Source organism: Hippoglossus hippoglossus, chromosome 16 (genome assembly GCF_009819705.1).
Source record: "Hippoglossus hippoglossus isolate fHipHip1 chromosome 16, fHipHip1.pri, whole genome shotgun sequence".
Classification (NCBI taxonomy): Eukaryota; Metazoa; Chordata; class Actinopteri; order Pleuronectiformes; family Pleuronectidae; genus Hippoglossus; species Hippoglossus hippoglossus.
The window spans coordinates 15,678,228-15,701,027 of NC_047166.1; the positions used below are offsets into that span (position 1 = coordinate 15,678,228).

Below are 22,800 nucleotides of genomic sequence, written 5' to 3' on the forward strand. Positions count from 1 at the left end.
TTAAAATGATAATATAACATAAGATAAACTTTATTGATCCCACCCAGAGGAAATGTACTTGTTACAGCAGCAGATTTATATAATAGGTAAACAAAAGTGCATGAAAAATGAAATAAAGAATAAAATTAAATCAATTAAGGACACAGAGAATACAGAATGAAATATGATATGTGGGGAAATGTACTAGAGTAAGGAGCAGTGGCACCGAATGATCGCACATGGAATGTACTTCATTTGTGCTTAATCAATGAGGAGATAGGAGATTATAAGTGTATAGCCGCAAGGTATGGTATTTGTAATATAATATGAGTATAAAGTGGTATATGTTATGTATAAATGGGTAAAGTTTCATAGTAGTAGACTAAAGAGTAGTATACTGTATATTTTATGACTATAAAGATGTATGTAAATATGATATAATAGGTATAATTTCACTACAGAAAATGATAGATGTGTGGATGCTGCACTCTGATCAGGATATGAACACTTTGTTTTTATGATTCCGGCCACCAGGGGTCGCCCTAGTCTATGCTAGTTTAAAAACCCAAACTCAGTTTAGTTTCTGCTTGGATAAAAGATTTACTCCTCCCTTTCTGAGAGGCCTGAAAACACTCATATACTCTATTAGACAAAATAAACTGAAATGAACCAGAACAGGTCGTAAACAAGTGTTAAATTATGACTAAAACAAACTGGATTTCCTCTTTGTGGTACTGACTGACTTCCCCTCTCAGACAAATAACTTCCACATGGTGTCATAGTTTCTTGGGGTGTGGACTCCAGGCGGAGGTCTGGTTGAATAGCTGAGGAGGGATGGACACACACACACACACACACACACACACACACACACACACACACACACACACACACACACACACACACACACACACACACACACACACACACACACACACACGCACGCACTCTACTGCTGATATCAATATCCTATGATATTTTAAAGATTCCTCATATATATAGTAGCACATTTAAATGGTATATGGATATTATACATTAAAATCCATTATTAAGATGCAGGCGGTCAAAACAACTCATAGTGATTCCCCATGGATGATTGTTCATGTTAATTCATACATATCCAAACAACAATACTCCTGATGCACCACATACAGTAAATACATATGATACTACTACTACTACTACTAATAATAATAATAATAACGTTGTTCTAACCAAATAAATACATAAAAACATAATAATATTATTAATAATGACTATTTATGAAGCAACTATAAAAAAGCCATAACAAAGTGTTTACAAGGAGGAAAAATAAAACAAGAATACAAAACATCAGAAATAAGAAATAAATGAATACAATGTCATCAGCAAATCATATGATACCAAATCTAAAATCACAATCAACAGAACAAATCATACATCTTACCCACTGTTTACATTTTTGCTTTTAACTGTGTTTTGAAAGGTGTAATATAAATAATTTGTTTTAATTATAGTACTTTAAAGAAACAAACTGTAACATAGTATTTTCTGATCAGAATAAAGACACGTTAACATGAACACATCTGTGAGATGAACGTAGCCTGCGTGCGTCCGTCTGTGCCGTCACAGTTACGCACGGAGCAGAGCTGCGCAGCCATTGGAAAACATCTCTCCCCTCCCCTCACACACACACACACACACACAGAGCATCCTGTCAGCCAGAGGTTACAGCTTCTCGGGTTTACGCTCGCAAAGATGTGATTATCTCACTTGCGCACAGAGCAGAAGCAGTTTGGTGGTTTTTCGGCTCCAGGCTCCAGCAGCTCTCAGCAGGTAAGAGGCGCAGCAGCGGCCGCATGTTGGGGGTTTGTCCGGGGGATGGTTGATGGTGCGGGACAGCGGAGCATCGACTGAGGTGCGTCCGATTAGACAAGTTGCAGTTCGGGTATGAGGACTCCTGACGCATCCCTCTCCACCGTCCTCCTCCATAGAGGCGCGTGACACCAGCTGGGATCAGTGTGTGTGTATGTGTGTGTAAGCGATGTGTGGTTGTTGGTGTCAGGCCCGAGGTTTGCCCTGAAATAGCCTGACCCAGGCTGAGGAAGAGGAGGAGGAGGAGGAGGAGGGGGGGGGGGGGGGGGTTTTCATGCGATCATTGCAGCGATGAATTCAAGCTAAATCATGTCATGTGTCGCGATTTGAAGACCAGGTGATAGCCGGGCCCGATGTTCTTCTTCTCCCCCAGGATCCCCTCCGCGTTGCTTCTCCCCTCCCTCATCCCCGGAGATGCTGCCCTGCCTGCGGAGACTCCTGCGGCCCGCCCTCTCCCTGAGAGCCGGCGCCGGGCTCACCAGAGCCGGGCTCGACAGCGGCCACGCTCCCGCCGCCTTGTCCCCGCTCTCCGCGCTGCTGCAGCGGCGCAGCCTGGGCACGCACCCGGAGCCCACGGAGCCGCTCGACTCGCCCCAGGGCGCCAAGGAGTTCATCTACAGCCTGCACCCGACCGAGCGCACCTGTCTGCTGCGAGAGCTGCACAAGTTCGAGTCCATAGCTATAGCTCAAGGTAGGTGATGTGGTACACTGCAACATGTTCACACTCTAAATGGGCTCATGAGCCACGTTACATTAGAGGCTGATTCAAGCTTCAGTCTTTCAGCCATAACTTTAGTTTATGAATCATAAGAAAAGCAGCTTCTAATGGCATGAGCTTCTTGGAAAATACCTCATTGATAATGATAAATGATAAATTCATGGATTGAATAGTTTTTGCACCATGGTGATGATCTATTGCAGATCATAGTCCAGTAAATTAATATGAAATCAAGGGTTTCATGGTTTAATGGTGAAGTTCTGACATTCGGAGCTGGAAAACTCTGGTAGGAGCCTTGTGTTTTATTATGTCATTATAACATTGTGAAGTTACACTGTAATCTCCTACCTGCAACTAAAGCCTGCTCAAGCATGATTGGTCCGACTAGAAATGGGAACCAGAGGGAAACCAGAAGGCTTCCAGTTCCAAACTCTTGTCCCTCGCCTTCTGCATATTCTGCATAATCTGCTTATTAAGATTTCAGACTTTATGACCTGTCCTGACCAGTCCAGTCCCCACAAGGTGCTGAGCTGCGTATTCAGCGTATTCTCCACGATGGAGCGCTTTCAGCTGCATGGTCCGATGTCGCAGCAGTTACATTTGCAGTCTGCAGCATGAGCACGGCATTGATGTTTCATTAAACATAAGAGTTGAATTATGGGAGTAAAGTACAGTATACGAGGAGGAGGAGCACAGGGGATGTCCCACATAGGGAGAGAGAAAAAGGGAGTGGATCAATACTGAGATGGAGAGCAGGGAGGAGGAGGAGGAGGAGGAGGACATGAGTGAGGATGAAGGCTTTACATCATGTAAGGCTCTGGGAGAGTGATGCTGTTCTGAGATCTTTTTCTCCAGCAGTAGAGTATGAAGTTTATATTTAAAAATAGCTTCTCGTCATTCTGTCTCATGGTTTTGTGTTTCATCGCCGCTGAATTATCGGATATTGGATTTGAAATGAACAGTGACAAACAACAAACAGCCTAAAAGCCATTGAGAATATTATATATTAAGTGTTTACTGGAAATCAATGCTGCTTCAGTGTTGTCGGTGAAAATGTCGATATGAGTCCTGTGACTTGTGGGTAAAAGATAAAGCATCTTTTGCTTTGTCTCAGCTCAACTTGTTTCAGCTCTGTGAGGAATAAGTTTGTGTTTACTCTCATTTCTGGTTTCATGCCGGACCAATGATTCCCTGCAGAGACGATTTCCCATTTCAGAGTTGCCATTTTAGTGCTAATGATGTGTTCCACTCAGTAGATGTTATACTCAGGCTGTACAGGCTGTTCCTTTAAAGCAGATATCAACACTCTGCTGAATGTTGAACATACGTGCATATGCTGCTCTGAATAGTGTCATGTCTGTACTGTCCCTGCTCACTGTACAGCGTGTGAGGCTGTGAATAATAATCACCAGACAAGGACATGCACATACATCACAGCCCAGAGTGTCACTGTTAACATTAGTAATATTATTATCCCTCTGACACTGTGGCTTGAAAAGTTCCATCTGTTTGTTTGTTTTACAAGATTTAATTTTTTTTTGTTTTGTTTTTCTCCCAAAACATAAATTAAAAAAATAATACTTTTTACTTTTTATTAGAACCTGAAAGATATGAATTTTGGTGGGTGATGCTGATATTAGTACAAACTTTCCTATACCAATGTATTGGTTGATATATATATATATATATATATATATATATATATATATATATCATTCTTAAGAGTTTGTTTTCAAACTCTTTGTTTTCAAAATCAGTCAGGCTCCTATTTAACATGTAGATTCAGCCTCATCTTGTGTCACAGCAATAAATATAAGTGAGTGATGGGAGCATGCAGCTGTCAGCTGCGTGTGATGGTATGGATCCATACATTATTGATCAGGCCCATATAGGTCACCTCTCTCCATGTGAACAAAAATAACCCAGTTATATTCACAGTTGTCACTGTGGCAGTGTACTGCTGAAAGCGTCTTCACCAACTTCAGTTAGATCTTGGAGCTTGAAGAAGTCCTCCTGGTGTACCACACTGTCTGTTGGCAAGGGTGGTCTTTCCTCCACTGGTTAGGCCCTAGATGCCGATAGGGTACTTCATGAAAGTTCTCACCCATATTGGACCAATGGAAGATGTGGCACGAAAGGGCCTAAAAACCCTCTTCACCAGTGAACATATTATGCTCATATTATAAATAAAATTTGGGTTATTGCTTGAAAAGGTTTTCCTGCTCTAATGTTCAGAAAACACATCCCTTTCCTTATAGTGTCTAGTGCTGCAGCTCCTCTTTTCAGCCTCTGTCTGAAACACTTGGTTTTAGCTCCTTACTCCAGATAAAGCCCAGTCTGCTCTGATTGGCCAGCTGGCCCTCTCTGTTGTGATTGGTCAACTGCTTGAGCAGGCGTAGGGGGCGTGGCAGAATAGCTGCAAGACATGCATAATGCAAATGTGATACGGAAGTCTTGGCTGGCTACTGGCGAAGTGAGAGAGAGGAACTTTGTGCTTTTTAACTTTGCAGATCTTTTACTGACAAAAAAACTATACAACACACTAGAGGAAAGAAAAACAACAACAAACATTTGTCTCTTGTAAAAGCAAGATGACTTGACGTTTTGCTGCAGAGCTGTTGTAATTGTTGTCAAATGTCAGCCTCCATTGAAGCTCCATACTTCTTTTCTCTACTGCAATTGAAAATAATGTGAGGGGGGTGCACTGAAGTGACTGTAACCAGAGGACGTGTACTTTCCTCTGCTCTCACCTATGGGGCCGGCCTGGCTGCAGCTTGACTTACATCCTCACCTTCATGCTATAAAAGACCTCAGGGATTCTCTTACCTCCTGTATATGGGCTGTGGGCGAGCTGAGTCAGTTACTGCTGAACTGGTTCACACACTCTCTCACACTCGCTGACTGAGAGGTGGAGTTTTTTTTTTTGACGGGCTCATCAGCGTCCATCATCTCTGCCCAGTTTGCTGGACACCTGAAGCCAAACCCTTATTTTCTTGACGGTTGTATGCAGGATGGCTGAGTGGAGGAGAAGCTGGGTGTGGTTGAATTCCGCTGACATATCTCATCACTGGACAGTTCTCTGAGGTTAATGGCGTGTGCTGCAGGGCTGTCAGTGAAGGATGGTGGTGTCCATTTGTACTGAGAGCACATTCAGCTTCCTTCCCATGCTCCATTGTGCTGTTAAATGAGAGGCACACTTTGTATTACTAAGTGAAATTAAGATTTTAAAGCCTGATCTTTATGCTCCTGTAAGAAACCCAAAGGCAGTAAAAGTCTCACTTTTAAACCTGAATTAATCAATGATTTGTTCGTTTAGAGGCCGCGCAACAAGCTGGAAACTCCACATTGACATTTAATCTCTTTATAAAGTTCATATGATGCATGTTTTAGGAAATAGTTGCCTATTTAAACACCTTGTAGTCACCACGGGTTGACTGTATATAAAGATGGAAGACAAGACAGCTCCCCAAAAGTGAAACCAAATCATCTTGATCGCCACCTGGTGGATGGCTGCACCTCCTTTTAATGGACGGGACATGGACCAAACTAAAAACGGGATGGTTTCTGTCATTTTGCATAGTTCTTTTCACCAAATGTACGTTCTAGTGTTTAAAGTTTAAATATAATATTTGATGCTATAAAACGGGGTGAAACTCATAATTGAATGATTCGACGGATATGATTGGTCGAGACAGGATCTTTTAGCTTGATTTTAATGAGAGGAAGAGTAGAGATGTGTCATACATATTTATTTATAGTCTATGATAGACACGGAACAACGCCAGCATTTATTTTGAGTTTGTGTCTCGGGTGACTATAAATTAAAAATCCATCTCTTTTGAGCTCTGCTTTTGTTCTCCTCCACCTCCTGAGTGAATGTTCCTCATTGTTCACCAGTTAGTCACTGAGTTTGTCTGTGTGCCGTTTGGTGCTGCCGGGCAGGAAGTTCCCACAGTGGGTTTATCAGAGCTTATTCTGCTTATAGCTGCCCGCTGTGGCAAAAAGAAAATATATCAACTCTGATGACGAGAGCAGTCAGAGTGAACCAGAATATTAAAGATGAAAGCTGTGGGCAGAAAAACAACGAGCTGATGCCGATCGCTCCACAGAGCTAAAGAAAACAGTTGGAGGATTTTTTTAAATAATTGTCATCACGAAGGATCTTTTCATACATTCCAAAGTTCTCTGATTCATATCGGCAGAGATGGATGATTGGTGCTTTTTAATGTCAACCAAAAATTAGTTTTTTGCTATTTGGGCCATATTCACTATTTACCACATGCAGGTTCCCATTCAGGCTACACCGTTCCTAGAGCACTGCATGTTCGCCCACATTTATTTTGTGATATTTGGGCCACATTTGCTAAGTGTGCAACTCGAGCCACAAGAAGGACAGAAGTGCTGCATCCCTGCCTGAAGTGGCCCGCATCTGGGTTGCTGTTCTTTGGAAGTGTTAGTTCAGGTCGGTTGGGCTGGTGCCCGTTGGTCTTTATCCAGTTTCTGTGTCTGAACTTCCATTTCACTGTTTGAAAAGGTTGAAAAGTTTTTTTTAAAGTCTTCTGCAAAAAAAGTGTACTCAGCTTTTTAGGGCCCGAGGGAGCAGCGATTTCCAGCGAAGGTCCTGCACCCTCGTTTCTGAGGCTTGTGGAAATGCAGCCTTGGTCCATTTCAGAGGTTTAACGACCTCTTGTGTAGAAACGACAAGACCTGAGAGGCGATGGAGTAAAATCTGAAGGAAACAAGTGAGGTTAAAGGCTGAAGGTATATGGAGGAGAGGAGTAAACAGGAGGGAAAGAAAGGATGGAGAGGGGAGAAGTCAAAGCAAACAGGGAGCTTCTCTTTAATGAGACTGCTGCAGAATGACTCAGATATTTTAATATGAATATTAATACCTGTTTTACCACTCTGGGACAATCGGGTCAGTCATTTTAGTTCAAGGCAGAAATGGAAAGAAATATCACCAAAATTGAGAAGATATAGACGAATAGACAAAAATAAAGTTCAAATAGTGCAGCGTTAAAACTCTATTACATCACTGACCCTCGAGCAGTGTGGAGCTCGAGGGGTTTTCTTTGTTGTTTCATGGTAAAGAAGAAATGATTTATTAATGCTGGTGCATTAATACAAAAAAAAAGTTATTAGAAATGAGAGACGGCTCCACTGTGGCTCCACTGTAATAATGATGATGAGGATCTCCAGATTCATTCAGTGCACCATATCATTTACACTGAATCGCATTTAGCTGATAAACATCGTAAAAACCAATGAAGCACGAGAAGTGGAAAATGAGACTTTGTTGTTGTTGAATTTTAGCACTAATGTCTGCAGCACACTGGAGGATTTTCAAAATGTAAACCGAGACCACAGATGTAAGAGCAGATGTAACCTATTTTTAATATTCCAATCGTGAGAACGCACACGCTGGACAATCCAGTCCACACACAGGAACACACATAGGGCCTTTAAACAAATGGTTTCTGGGTGGTGATTCCAGAGAAACTCAAAGAAACTGGCATGGTCAGATGTGACTTGAGAATAACACGGGAGCTGACAAAATAAAAGAGCAATAATACTCTCGTCACAATTTCTCCTTCCTTTTCCAATGTCCACCTGGTACGGGAAACAAAAGCCTTATTTACACTGTATGCAGCCATGTTTCTGCTCTAAACACAGGTACGGAACATCCAGGTGGTTTCCAGTCAGCTCGCTCTCAATTTTTTCAGCTCAGTGGCCCAATCGCTGTTTCTGTCATGCCACACGAGTCTCCCCGGTTTCTAATAAAACACGCTTGATGCTTACGATTCGAAGCCTCCCTGAACCCTTCACACTATGGGATCATTTGGCCATCCGTTCAGATCATCCTTGAAGCGGCCACGCCCCCACGATCGTCAGGAATCAAACCCGAAATGTGATCGATTATCCTCTAATATGCCGAATAGCATAAGCTGCAAAATGGCTGAAAATGTTTTTACTGAAAACTGAAACGAAAGAAAAACAAAAGAAGACAGAAAATAAAAAAAATTGGAGTCTCCTTTGTTACAGTTGAAAGCTTCTTTGCATTAGTTTGAATTTAAATCCGTATCACCGGGCGGTACATGCTGATCTATACACATTTTAAGAAGTAGGAAAAGCTTTCTTTCTCCGACAGGCAGCATATATTTGCATATAAATGTATCTTTATGTTCGAAAGACGGGAGAGAGGAGGAGCAGATGGAGAGCGAGGTGAAGGAGAGGTGCAGCAGACTGGTGAATAAATCCTCCTCTGGTCCATCTGGATCTGGTGATCCTGAGCGTTGGGTTACACGGTGACTCAGGGACGTTCTAACGTGGCTTTCCCACAAGGCTGCTGGTGGAAAGGAAAACATGAGATGAGACCACATGGAGGCAATTTCTCTTACTGCACTGCTGAGCGAGATTCATGCTGGGGAGGCCGTTCATTTCATTTTCTTCCTTTCCAACAACCATTTGTTTAGAAGTGTTCAAAAATTCTTCTTCATCTTAATCGACTCAGTGTAATGAATCCACCATTAAAGCTTCCATTTCTTTCATCCTCAGGTTTGTGCATTTCAAAGAGACGCCTAATATATTCAGCGCACATTAGATTGCTTTCATAGTGATGTTATATTCCATCTTTTACGGTGAAAGCTGCGCCCCGTCACCACCAGGCATCTTCCTTTATGTATTGAGGAAGAGGAGCAGCTTTTCTTTTCTTCATTCTGCCTCAGCTCATGCAGTGCAGTTATTATGTGAGTCTGACTCACTGGATATCGACGGCGGGTTTAAGCCTGACATTAGCCGCATGTCTCGTGAACCCTTCCCCTCCCTTCCCACTTCCTGCCTGTCGGGGTTTTCAAAAATTCAAACATTCACAACAACAACTTCCAAGCTTTAATCAATCTTTAAAAAAAACATTGTTGTCTTGTAGATTCAAATATAAATCCAGAAATGTGCTATTGTTGCTCACCAATCTCCCCAATAACCCATAATAATGTGATTGAAATGTTTCCAAATGTATTAAAAATCAAAAACTTTAATCTCATTTGCTAAAATATTCAGACGTCCCGGGTGTCACCTCAAACTGCTGCATCCTGTTTGCTTTGAAAGTCCTGGAGGTGTCATAAATGGAAGTGACAGGACATATTTTAGAAAGGCACACGCCTGGTTTTATTAGTCCCACAATTCACAATGTATGTCAGGACAAAAGCCAAGCAATGAAGTGGCAATAAATCAGGGCAGGGGCATTAAACCATTTGTGAAGCCCTGCGTGTTTACACCAGCAAAGTGGCCTCAATAAATGTGAAGAGGAGGAATTTTGCAACCACGTCAGGACTTGTCAGAATCGGCTGTATGACCAAACTGGGTAACCGGGTGCGAAGGGCCTTGGTCAGGGTGGTAACCAAAATCCCAATCGTCACTAGCACAGAATCTGCCAGACAACCAGCTCGGCATCATCATCCATCAATCAGACTCACCAGAAGCACTTTGAGTAAAAGGCACATGACCGCCACCTTGGAGTTTGTCAAACAGCAGGAATTTTGACAGCATGACAACATTTGGGCACCATGCAGTATTCATCACCTGGCTAATACATCTTCCCCACAGTGAAGCAGTGGTGGGGGGTCTTCTCAGCAGCAAGGACTGGGAGACCAGGGAGAATTTAGGGATGAATGATGAATGTAGCCAAATACAGAGAGGTCCTTGAAGACGACCTGAAACTGTCCACCTTTCAGCCCCGGAAATTACCTGGAGTATAAAACCAAGACAGGTTGGAGCGGTTTCCGGACGAGTGTCTGTCTGTCTGTCCTTGAATGTCCCAGACAAAGCCCGTAGAGCGTCTGTAGAGAAACCCGAAGATGACAGTTCATGGACGCTTCCCATTTAATCTGTGTGAGAGAATCTGTCAGGAAGAAAGAGATAAACTGGCCAAATCCAGGTGTTCAGAGCCTGGAGAGATTGAACCAAGAAGACTGAAGCTGCAGCTGCTGCCAAAGAGGTTTCTACAAAGAACTGAATTAAGAGTCTGGACACTTTTATAAATGAAGGATTCAGTTTTTCAATTTACAATTTGCATTTCTAAAACTGTTTCTATTTTACTGGTTGTGGAGTGTAAACAACTTCTTCTTTAAATTGAATTTACCACACTATAAACGCTGCAAAGTCTGAAGGAGCCTGAATACTGAATCTGGAGAGACTGTGTAATAATGAATAAAAGAAACCTATTTTTTGCATATTGTTCGTCCTTCTCATGAAACCTAAACAGATGGATCAAGGCATGAATTCAATTACACAGGCACCACGGAAGCCTCAGTAATGTTGTTATGCGCTGCGGGATGTGTTTAATATTCAAGGTTGCCTTTGTTTTGTGAGCCCGTCAGTTCGATCACGAGGTCGTGAGCTTCAGCGTCTATGAGACAGGGATGGACAACATGACCTTTAAAGACAACACATACGCACTTCTTGTCACCTCTTTCGTTTCTTGTCCATTTCTCTTCTGTCTTGCCCCTCAAATTTTTTCTTTCTCTCATTCTGTCGCTCCCTTTTACTAAATGTGCCACTGCACATTACTCATCAAACCTGCCCGCTCTTGTCCTTGGTCTGTACCTGAGCTGCTCAGAGGATTTTAAGTGACGTCTGATGTCACCACAGCCCCACAAGGCTGAAGTCAGAGACTGAAGAGAAAAACTGCAAAGTAAAGGAACCAAAAACCCAAACAATGAGCTGAAAGATGATAAAAGGCTCAGTAGAGCTGAAGAGAACAGCAGAGTCAGGAGATGGTGAGGTCGGTTTGTTGGTTTCACTGTTGGTGGTCTCTTTCCAATATATTGACATGATCTATTGCTAATTTTAAAAATATTGGCTGTAGCAGTTTTTTGGTATTTATTCTAAAATCTTAGTGCAACATTAAAACATTAATGTGGCATAAGTGTGCAGGCTCTTCTTTGTTTTTGTTGAATCACTCCGGACCGCCTTGCACCTTGTGATGTGTGTTTAGTTTTTTTTTTTTTCTCCCTCGTGTACCATTAAAAATCAGGCGACTCATCCTCAGGACTCCAGGTCTGATTTAAAGCCGGTTTTCCTGTTGTCCTGTGCTGATTATTTCAGGTTATTTAAGAGGGTCACACTCAGAGCTTCTTCCATTCTCTGCAAAACAAATGTTGTGCAGAAGCACTTTTCAAGACAAAGCTCGTTTCTTTACTGCTCCTCCTGTTTTATCTGCTGCTGTTATTCAGCCGGGACGCCGCAGTCACAATGAATGCTATCATCCCTCCTGCTGCTGCTGTGTGCAGTAACGTGTGGGCACAGCTAAACAGAGCAAAGCCATTCATAAAGATGCACAATCGTCTCACACTAGGATCAACAGACCCTTTTCACTGCAGACATTTTGTCTGGCAACAACAGAATACCAACACTTGTGCCGCTGCTATAATGTGCCAGAAAAGATCTTTAAAAGGAGTCAGGACCATGGTCAGTAACCATCTGTCTCTGTGAGTCATCTGATCCCCGACTACTTGGCACTTAGGAGGCCACATGCAATCAACTGCAATTAACTACAGATAGAAAACATGCCACACTTATATTCATCACCAGGACTGAGAAGTGTTGGTGTGACGCAGAGGAATCCTGCAGCATCTAAATCCTCTGGAGACCAAAACTGAGCTTTACATTTACTGCAAACTTCTGTAGGTGTGTATCACCATCAACATGTGAAGAGGGTGTTCACCATTCGTTTCAAATGCGTGGTCTCTTAGAGCCTTCATCCCTGTGTGATGCTGGGGGGTGTGGTTGTAAAGTGTGGATGTGAGTTATTTCAGGCAGCATTTAAAATCATTTCCCTGTTTTCTCTTTGCTCCTTTGGCCGAGTTCCAGCTATAAGACAAATAGGAACAACACTATTCTCCCTTTTTTCTTCCCCCCTCTTGTGAATTACATTTCATCAGGGGAATATTTGTACTTGATCTTTGTCTGTGTGCTGTTCAGGCCCTCTGCAGCTGCCTTAATTACCACTGTTGGAATCGACCCTGCCAAACACAGTTCACTGAGCTCAAAGGAGAAACGTACCTCACATGAAAGGTGACGACTGCTTTTACTTTGAGCTCTACTCATTATGTTCTCTCAGCCAACAAACAGTATTTGAAGCTGTGATATGACATTTAGATTTATTCCGTTATACTCCTGAGACTCGTAAAGAAGTCTGAACGTCTAAAAACAGATACACAGAAAGGTTTCAACCAAATAAACTTTCATATGCAAATCACGAGATTAACATCGACTCAAATCTTTCTACACTACTTCAGACTATAGTCCTTTCAGTGTGGATTACTTCATACACATTATGGTGAATTTCCTTACATATTAGTTATGTTATATAGTTATGTTTTCAGCCCTGTCAGTTTGTTGGTTGGTTTATATGTTTGTACGCTTTATTACACAATAACTACTCGATGGATTGAGGGAAGAACTCATTGAATTTTGGTGCGGATCTGAATCAGGGGACAGATCTAATTATGTTTCATCCCACTCTTAAACATTGCAAGATAAGGCTTTTTTTTTTTTGTACATTTTCAACAATTTCCAAGGAAATTTTTGATGGATCTAGATGGAAAAGAAATCTGAAACTAATATCGATGTGTGTGCGCACTTTGGTTCCGCTTAATTGAATTTAAGGGGACTATTTGGCCTTGGTGGATTTATGAGGATTTTGTGTAAAATCCAATCACACATTCAGGGACAGTTAAGAACTTGTCACAAAAAAAGTTGTTTTGCTCCACAAACCTGTCCCTATTCCTTTTGTTTTTGACTTACGACTGCTCCAGCCTTGGCCCACATTGTGTGTGTGTGCTGTGTAATTTCCTCTTTTCCGTCTCATATATCATAGGAGAAAAGCAAAGTGCTGCACAGTTGATGAATGGCTGCAGTTGTTCTCATTCTTCTGCAGGAACTCAATTGATCCTGTGCACATCTATGCTCAGTCACACACACACACACTCATAGGTGTTTCCCTAAAATGCAAATAAGGTGACACTGATTCAAACAGACAAACACATGCGTATACACTCACACTTGAAACCACAGAAGAGTCTGTGGTTTTAAAAGTGCTCTCAGATGATGAGAATCCCTTTCTCTCTGTGAGGAGGTGTGCAACTTGAAAATCAATAAAATCCAGAGGGAAAACACGGATGTTTCTTCGTCCACATTGGTTAGATAAAGCCAGAGACACACACACTAACAGAGGCATGCCCACAAACCGCACTGCACTGCTATACACAGACCTGCAATGAAAAATGCCCCTGGAACACTAAAGGCCTGCATTTTCAGAAAATCCTATTGGCTCCATTTGTCATTTTTATTTGGGCGAAGGAAGCTCATCATGATTTTTGCGGAGAAAGAACTTGGCTCTTTGGTTTTTCACAAACTTATCCAATTGACAAAACTCTGTTCACTATTTTTTACGCTATACCCACTTCTATGTTTTTTTTTCAAGGCAAAACGAAGACATAAAGGTGTGTCTATCTAGAATTCAAGCAATCAGAGCAAAAGAGAGCTTGTTATTGGTTTAGCTCTATAAACAGAAGCTTTTTTTCATACATGAACTCTGAGTTTGTCTTTCACATATGGAAAATGCAATAGGAGGTTTAAAAAGTAAACTAAAACTAAATCAAACCAGCAAATAAACCTGAAAATGTTTGTAGATGGACTTTTGTATTTGGTTGTATCCTGAACAAGTTTTTCTTATTGAGCCTTTTACAGTAAATTACCATCTGGTTCTCTGAGCAGGGGACACAGACCGTTCATCATTTGGAGTGCAACAGTTATTTGCTGACCACTTCTGTTTATCCATGTAGGCTTCAGGGAGCAGTTGTAGCTGACATGGTGACGCATCGTGTTGATGCCAGCGCCAGTTGCTTGCCTCGTGGCTGATTCTGCAGTAGGAGGCCACAAGATAAGAGAAGAATGAAACTTGGCTGCTTTGGTATTTAATCATGCTGCTGGTTAGCTACTTATCACAGCCCATTAAATGTTTTCACCACTCCTGTCGCTTGAAATTGGATTTTCTGGAGACGGCAGCTCTGAAACCTCCAAGCAATCAATACTTTGTACCAGCAGTTCTGGCCACCATAGATATTCATGTCAACTGTCAAGTGCTAATAAATGCCTCCGTGAAACTCAAAGGATTGGGAGAGAAATTCTGTTGCTCGTTTCTCATTTTAGTTTTCATGAACTTTTGGAATTTAGTCTCATTCTTTTTTAAATGATGGAACAATATGGCAGGAACTGGCCTCTGTGTCGGGCTACAGACGATATATTGCATTGTTATTTATTTTCAGATTAAGTGGGACAGATTAGAGGGATTTATTCTCATGATCATAAGGCTCAATTCATTTTTAATCAATTTTAATGTTCTGAGATCTGTAAAAATACATTGTTGTTTGCACATGATATCTCTTTAAATTTCTCAAATCTCTTGTGGCTTGATCCCTTTAATTCTTATGAAAAATTATCTAAACAAATATGGATCATAACAGGGTATGTCATGTTTGTAAATTATGGCAAACGTACAAATATAAGGAAACTGTTTCTTACATCTCACAAAGGAATTCCAGAGAGTGCCAGTGTTAACATTTAACCCTGGGGTTAAGATACTGTATTTCTATAGCCCATACATTCAGTCCTTGAGGGTGAGCAGGTTTTAGTGACAATCAATAACTACACCAGATTTACCAGTGATAATTACTATTGTTTTCCTAGGGGCTAATGTTAAGAATTGGTGAGAACATATATGTTGTAGGGAGAAGGTCGACTTCTTAAATGCTGCAGAAAAAGCTAAACACAGGGCACAAGAACACACAGGAGTGAATGATAGTGAGACGGAGCCCCACAGTTTGACACCTCGACCCTCCCATCTGTAAATGACTAATCTGACTGACCTTCATAAATTATTGGTGTGGGATTGACTCGTCTGATATTGATTCAAACTCAATCATTTAACACCTTTTTTCCTCACTTCTGCTAAAATGCCGTTTTCATAAGTCGGCCGATTTTACTTTCTTTAGAAACCTCTTTCTCTTTTTACTATTGAGCATTTAGTTTGTCCCCAAGGGCGTCAGATAATGTCTATTTACAGACAGAAGAGACTCAATAATATACTGTGTTTACTGTCTGTAAGTCAAAATTAAAAAAATAGGCTGTCAGTCATCACTGCTTCAAGACTTACAGTTTTTTAATTAAGTTCTGTTTGTGAAACCACCGTTGCAATAAATGCTTGTATCTGAAACAAGAGGAGAAAAAGCAGATCCCTCTGTATCGTATATCAATTGTTAATGACATCCACAGCGAGTTATTTCATTTCTGGAGGCGTACAGATAATAGTGTCATGTGACTGCTGAGAATAATCCAGCAGCGGTTGTTCAGAGGAGGCTTCAGAGAGGACAGTTGTGAAGTAGAGGCAGCAGTTACTCTGACAGCGTTTGTTCACTGGTGACCATGGGAGGATCACTGCATTCAAAGCATTTAATTAAATCCCCAAACAACCCCTGGATGAGTGATTAGTGGAAAGAAACACGTTCTGCTGCCTAAACGCTGGAGCCATTAGTCTTCTGCAAACGTGAAGCTCGCCTACTGCCAGTTACTTTCTGACTGGTCGTGGGAGAATTCATGCCTCTTCAAAAAACCTGCGAAATGAGATAGTGGATTTAACAGCGTTCATGAGGACATTAGAGAAAGAAAAGCACAAATGGAGGAGGAGATTCAGGTGAAGGCAATGACTTTGCGTGAGCATGAGCACTGACGGTGAACGTACCGAATGTGTCAGCAGTTTACTGAGGTGGACAATTGTGCGTTGTTGTGTCAGCAACATGAGATGAGGGCTGGAGTAGGAAGCTTGTAATGTGACACTGACTCCTGAATGGAAATGAGGGGGAAGAGAAGCAGATGGGAGGGGAGAGCCGACAGGGTGGAGGAAACAAGGCAGATGGTTATTTTCTTCCATTTGATTTTATTTTGCCGCCTGGATTCGGATGTGATCAAGTGGTTAATTTTGCCAGTTTTCTCTATTAAATCATTTAGTCGTTTTCCTACTTCAGTCTTACCTCCAATTTGCAAAACTGTGTTCACAATTTTCATGCTGTACCAGAATCAAGACACAGAACCTGGAATGAGTTTGACTTTTAAATGAAATTCAAGCAATCACTGCAAAGGACAACGTTAATGGTTTTCAACCAATCAACTCTGCATAATGTCTGGAAAATTTGGTCCCCAACATTTGCCTTTCATATATATAAAACCTAGCTGGAGATCGTCTAAGTCAGGTGCTTTCACAACAGCAGGAAAATCTCCACAGCGTTCAGGTGAGGGTTGGCGCCTGAGTAGAGCATGTAGGAGGCAGGACATGACATTTATATCCCTCTGTGGAAATCACACGTGAAATCACACCAGCGTTGGCCCTTATCACTAAAAGCTCTTAAAACCTGTTGCCTTTCTAAGTTGACGTCAATATCAGTGTCTTCTACATGCACGGCTCCTCTTTTTCATCCTGAGATATTTTTTAACTGTTTTATTTTTTCAGTATTGCGTCTGCCACGTGTTAGAGAAACGTCATCCACACAGCCACTTGCTTGCTTTGAGTTCTCTGTACATTCTCCTGCTGTATTCTCACATGGGCTCACTCAGACCTTATCCAGAGTTTCTCCTAAAAGGCTGGCAGGAAAAACTCCGGAGAATATCCGAAGCAATTGTGTTCTTGATGATTTCAGGAGAATATCCAGTTTAGTGCATTTCTGAAAGCTGCTTCAGTGAAAGCAAAGTCAAAGTGTATTCAAGATAAAAAAGAAACATGTCAGATGCCAAAGAAATCTTTTCCTCAGATTCGTATATTTTCCCTCATTATGAAAAGCTTGGAGCTGATTGTGCCTCTGCATGTGCGTGGTTATACAACACCTGTAGAAGATGAAACAGAATTCAGTACGTGGACTCATCATTTTCCACTTTTACATCACAGCAATTTGTCAGTTTTCAAGCAGCCTGCAGAGGAAATAATAATGACTTGTCTTTTCATCCCTAAAACCAGTTTAATAACCTCTTGTCCACGTACGAGTTCACAGTAAAACGAGCGTTGCGTTGATTGTGTCACATCCAGTCTGACACGTGGTTTATTCTGGGCCCTCTCGTCGCAGCTCGACGTCACAGCCCGTTAGCTTCAGTGTCACGCTGTCAGAAACCTGTGATGAGATCTCACGTCGTTTTATTGTCACACATGTTATGTTAGATGCTGTTATTGCTTGAAAACGTGATTATATGAATGAAGAAAACTAAAATATTTTACTCCGTCCCACACACACACACACACACACACACACACACACACACACACACACACACACACACACACACACACACACACACACACACACACTCTTCTGATGCAGAATTATCATTTTCTGATGTCACCCTCGAGGAGTTGGCAACGAGGGAGCCGCTCCTTTCTCCTCCTTCTCTCTGACTCTCCTAGATCCCCTCTGACACGCTGCGTTTCTCCCTCACTCCCCCTCTCTCCCTCTCTTTTTATCTCTCACTCTGTCCTAAAGGTCCCGACCGATAAGCTTTGCCATTTAAGAACTCTGTGACATTTCTGCTGACTTTAAAAACCTGGTGAAAGGACATGTACCTTCTTTATAATTCATTTTCTTCTTCTTTTCTTTTCAGGGCGGCTGGAAATCGCGCCACCTACTTCAGCACAGTTAAGATATGGTAATAAGTCTAATTTATTTATGAATCTTGGTGTGTTTGTGTGTGTATCTCATTGTTGATAAAGTGATGGTTAAGGTAAGTATATTATTAATATTGTAAGACGACCACCTATTGACTTATCCTTCATTCAACCAGGAAGAGCACTGAAGGATTGGTCTTTATTAGAAATTACTGAGCAGGTTGCAGTGGTTCATACATCATCTTTGTTTCCATGGCGACCCCAAATGAAAGCAGAGAACGTGCTGTGCATGAACTTGGCTGATAGTTAAGCTAAGATAAGCTTTTTGTGAACAGACATTAATTAGTTATTGCACCCGACTCAAATTGGTACTGTAGGATAAAACATAAACTTAATTTAATACGAATAAAACTGATCAGCAGGTTTATTTACTTTTTCACATTAGTTTCCACTCATGTGTGTAGTTGTCTTCCTTCATGACTGTAATGACAAATAAAGGCAGATGGTTTTAAGAGGAGTGAAGGAAGCCATCTACGTCAAACTAGAGAAACTATCTCTGAACAGAGGAGGAGGTTTAAGACACCACCTATCACATACAAGCCACATGCAACACAGTCCTGACTTCCATCCCCAGGAAGTTTCACTGCAATTCACACCTTCACACCAAACCTCAGCGACTCCTAACGACCCGACAAGTCAAATACCTGGGACTCAGTAGTCAGTTAGATCTGAAGTAAGCCTCTTGGATGAGAGGGGAAACGTCTTCAAGAAACTCAACCAAGTCCAGTTGACCTGTTTTTTAGCACTTGGAAATGACAAATAGAGCGAAGTAGTCAGCAAACCCCAAAAGCCCTTGACCCAATTCTTGTTGTTTTTATGATTACCTGTCTTCTATAAATGATTAGGAACAACATATTGCACATCCATCTCTCCATCCATTCATCCCATCTGTTCTTTCCATTCATTCATTCTTCCATACCACTTCAGTAAAAAATAGACTGAATTTGTAGATAATGGCCTAACAATGTTCGGATACATTTATTTACATGAGACGTGCAATTTAAAGCTCTTGAAGTAATGTTTGTGATGTGCTGGGTTTCTATGTGAAGAGGCTCAGTGTAGTACAGTGACTTTCAGAGCATGTGCTGCTAAGAATATAAGGTCAAACACTCACATACACACACACAACAGAATATTGGTGCAGGCATCCTTCACTTTACGCTGCTCAGTTACGGACATGACCTCAAACCTCTGAGACTTTCCAATCTCCTCCTCCTCCTCCTCCTCCTCCTCCTCCTTGGAAGCTTGGAAACACATCGTCATTCATCACCTTGTGTTTGTCTTTCTTGCTCACAGCTTTCATTAAATAGTGAGATCTTTGTGTGTCTGCGGGCAGAGACACAAATACAGAATCTCCTCTGGTCTTCCACTGCACTGCAACGCTGGTTTTCCTGCTTTGGCTCCTCAGTAAAGAAAACACAACTTCAAGCAGCCGTCACTACAGCAACGGTGTTGAACACAGCGCTCATGAATTTTCCTCAACTCAGCAGAGTCTTTGTGTTGCTGTGTGTATTGTTGCCTGGTTTTTATCTCAATGGAAGTTATGCATGTTGAAAAAATTTGACTTTCCATTAGTGTAAAAACACTGGAGTCATAACACTGTGACCTAAAGATCACGAAATAAGCTGGAAAACTGATTGTGTGTGTTAGGGCTCATTTAATGAAGTGTGCATGCAATTTGGAGCATGTTGATGTTTCATAAACTTCAGTCTCATATGCCCTATGTCATTTATTTATATATATTATACTTGTCAATATATTGAATTATACCAATTAAAGTTTTAGACTTCCAAGTGTGAGCAGTAACAGACTTTAAGAGTTGACTCCCCGAACAGCTTTACAATTAGTTGTTTCATTCGAACTAACATAGCCAGAGGAGTCCATTTTTAATTTCCTGAAAGAATTGTCCTTAAAGGCTTTAATATGTAAAACAGGTAATGAAGTTTGGAGCAGCTGAGTCCAGGGGAGATAAGGGAAGTGGTGGGAATCCCTTTGTCATAAAACCTGTATATGGACACTCTTAGTTTGAGAATGAAGCTTTGAGTTGATGTTTAATGTTTTAAAATAGAAAGAAACCAGAGGAGTGAGAGGCAAAATATCTCCGCTGCTGAGACGTGTTGAGTTCGAGTTAGTTTTTCCTGCAGAAGTATCCAAACTAAACACCAGGATTGAATTCAGACGAGCTGAAGTGCTCTTCAGAATTCAGTCAGAGTTGGTGTGGCATTTCAAGACGCCTGTGTTCAAGATACGAGTGAGGAGGTGTTTTGTGCAGCGGGGATCAAACGGGGAAAGTAATACATCTCAGTATGTAGGATATTGAAGGGGAGCTGCTGCAGGAAAACCACCATAAACACAAAATTTATTCAGCAGTTATTGTGCGTTAAGCAAACAATTACACTTTCAGCAGCTACTTGAACCAGTGTGAACTTCACTTGAACTTCAACTAGAATAGAACCTTCCGCAGGCTGACATTTAGAATTCCCTTTCACAGCACCAACAGTACAATATATATCTGATATGCCCACACACACACACACACACACACACACACACACAGGGCCTGAATTATGAATGCATAGGGACATACTGTATACATTGTCGACATATTTACATTTTTATAGCTTCCTTTAGCCTGAAAAATAAGATGCTTGATATCTATGACATCGTTTACACTAAAGATCATCGTTTGAGATTCAAGGCTCAGGTTTTGTTTTGCTGCCGTCCTCCGAAGTGGCCAATTGTACCAACAGCCTTGAACGTACAGGAGAAATACGATGTGATAACATAGCCACTAATTTACTGTTTCGCTGTATTTTAGTATGTACTGTATGTACGTTTTGCAGTGGTTAGAACGGTTGCCTCACAGTGAGAAGGTTCCTGGTTCGATTCCTGGTTCGGCCGGGGGTCTCTCCGTGTGGAGTTTACATGTTCTCCCTGTGTCTGTGTGGGTTTTCTCAGGCTTCCTCCTTCAGTCCAAAGACATGCAGATTGGGGTTAGGTTAATTGGAGACTCTAAAATGTCCATAGGGGTGAATGGTTGTTTGTCTCTGTATGTTGGCCCTGTGATACGCTTGTGACCTGTCCAGGGTGTCGTCAGCTTCTCACCCAATGTCAGCTGGGATTGGCACCCCCCACCCTTAAAGGATTAGCCGAATATGTAGCAGACTCATGGATTTTACTGATCCAAATTTCCTTTCTTTCTCTTTTTTCCTGTAACTGTTTTCCTATTTTTCATGTACCTTTTTTTTCATACGTCTGAGAATTCAAGGTTGAGAAACTTTAAAATATGTTCTTCACCCTGTGGCCTTGTACCAAAGTGAAACATTGATCCATAGATAAAGAACTTGAAGCTAAACATGGCCCTCGCATACTGATGGAGGAGACTGACATCTGCATGACTCCAATTACTTCAGCGTCACCTTTACCTCCGATATTTAGACTTATCTTACAAAACATTACATTCATTTCCAGGGATGAATTTTATATTTTCTGTGATCAAATGGATTCAACTAAAATCTGTACACTAAGATTAGTAACAGCTGTTCTTTAGTATGTCTCCAGATTTTGTCACCAAATAATAGACACTCATAAATATCAGTCCCCTAAATATGCCTTTTTTTAAGGCATTTCTTTTTTTTTAAACGCCCTATCTGGCATTTTAAGAAGTCTTGGACCTGCCCCCTGATTCAGATTTGCACCCAAATTAAATGGATTGTTCCTTGGATCCTGTCCCATCCCTCCAAAACATAACCTCCTTGGTGGAGGTGATAAACAACTCATAAATATTAATTTCCGCTTTTATTGTTTCCCCATAATTTTCCTCTGAGCACAGCTGCAGTGTCTATTTCTAGTGAAATCTTGCTCTGGTATCCTCCGTGTTTATTATGTCACGGTTCTGCTCTGCCAGGCTTAATTATGTCTAAGAAGTTGTTATTTATGAATGCAGACCTAAACACAATCTGCATGCGTTGTGTTTGTTTTGTCTGTTGCTGATTTATTGTTTGTTTTTGCTATTTTACAGTTCTGCTGCACAACGCAATCCCTTTTGTTGGATTTGGATTCCTGGACAACTGCATCATGATCGTTGCTGTAAGTGTTAAATGCTGTGGTCCCCCGCAGCTTAGTGGGGACACAGATTTACTCAGTGCTACAGGGGGAACCAGTGCATTCAGAGAATATGTTGTATGGGCTCATGGTGCTGAAGGGAACTTTGCACAGTAGAGTCGAGGGAGAAGGAGAAAAACAAACCCTGTTTGTTTGATCTATATCTGTAAATATTTCTGTTTTCCTGCAAACTGCCTCTCGTCTCTGTAAACTTGCTCAAATAATGAGAACAGAAGAGGAATACATTTTTCTGACTTAATTTAAAGTGTGCTTGCCATCGGGGTTATTTATGTAACTCAGCATGAATTCTTATTCACCCTCTGCAGGGATTTAGGAAGACAAATGGACAGAGAGAGACTTATACACAAGAGAAGCAAACTAA

The 22,800-nt window shown here is 41.4% G+C and overlaps 1 protein-coding gene across 1 annotated transcript in view; it reads left to right on the top strand.

Annotated features, from left to right (window-relative positions):
* Window positions 1–1,603: 1,603 nt before the first annotated feature.
* Window positions 1,604–22,800, top strand: part of LOC117776851 (transmembrane protein 65-like) — a 38,132-nt gene continuing 16,935 nt past the window's right edge. The window contains exons 1-4 of the mRNA XM_034611196.1: window positions 1,604–1,794; window positions 2,207–2,524; window positions 18,251–18,295; window positions 22,336–22,403. Of these exons, the coding sequence (XP_034467087.1) occupies window positions 2,248–2,524; window positions 18,251–18,295; window positions 22,336–22,403 (390 nt within the window). The 5' untranslated portion in view covers window positions 1,604–1,794; window positions 2,207–2,247. The remainder of the gene's footprint in view (window positions 1,795–2,206; window positions 2,525–18,250; window positions 18,296–22,335; window positions 22,404–22,800) is intronic.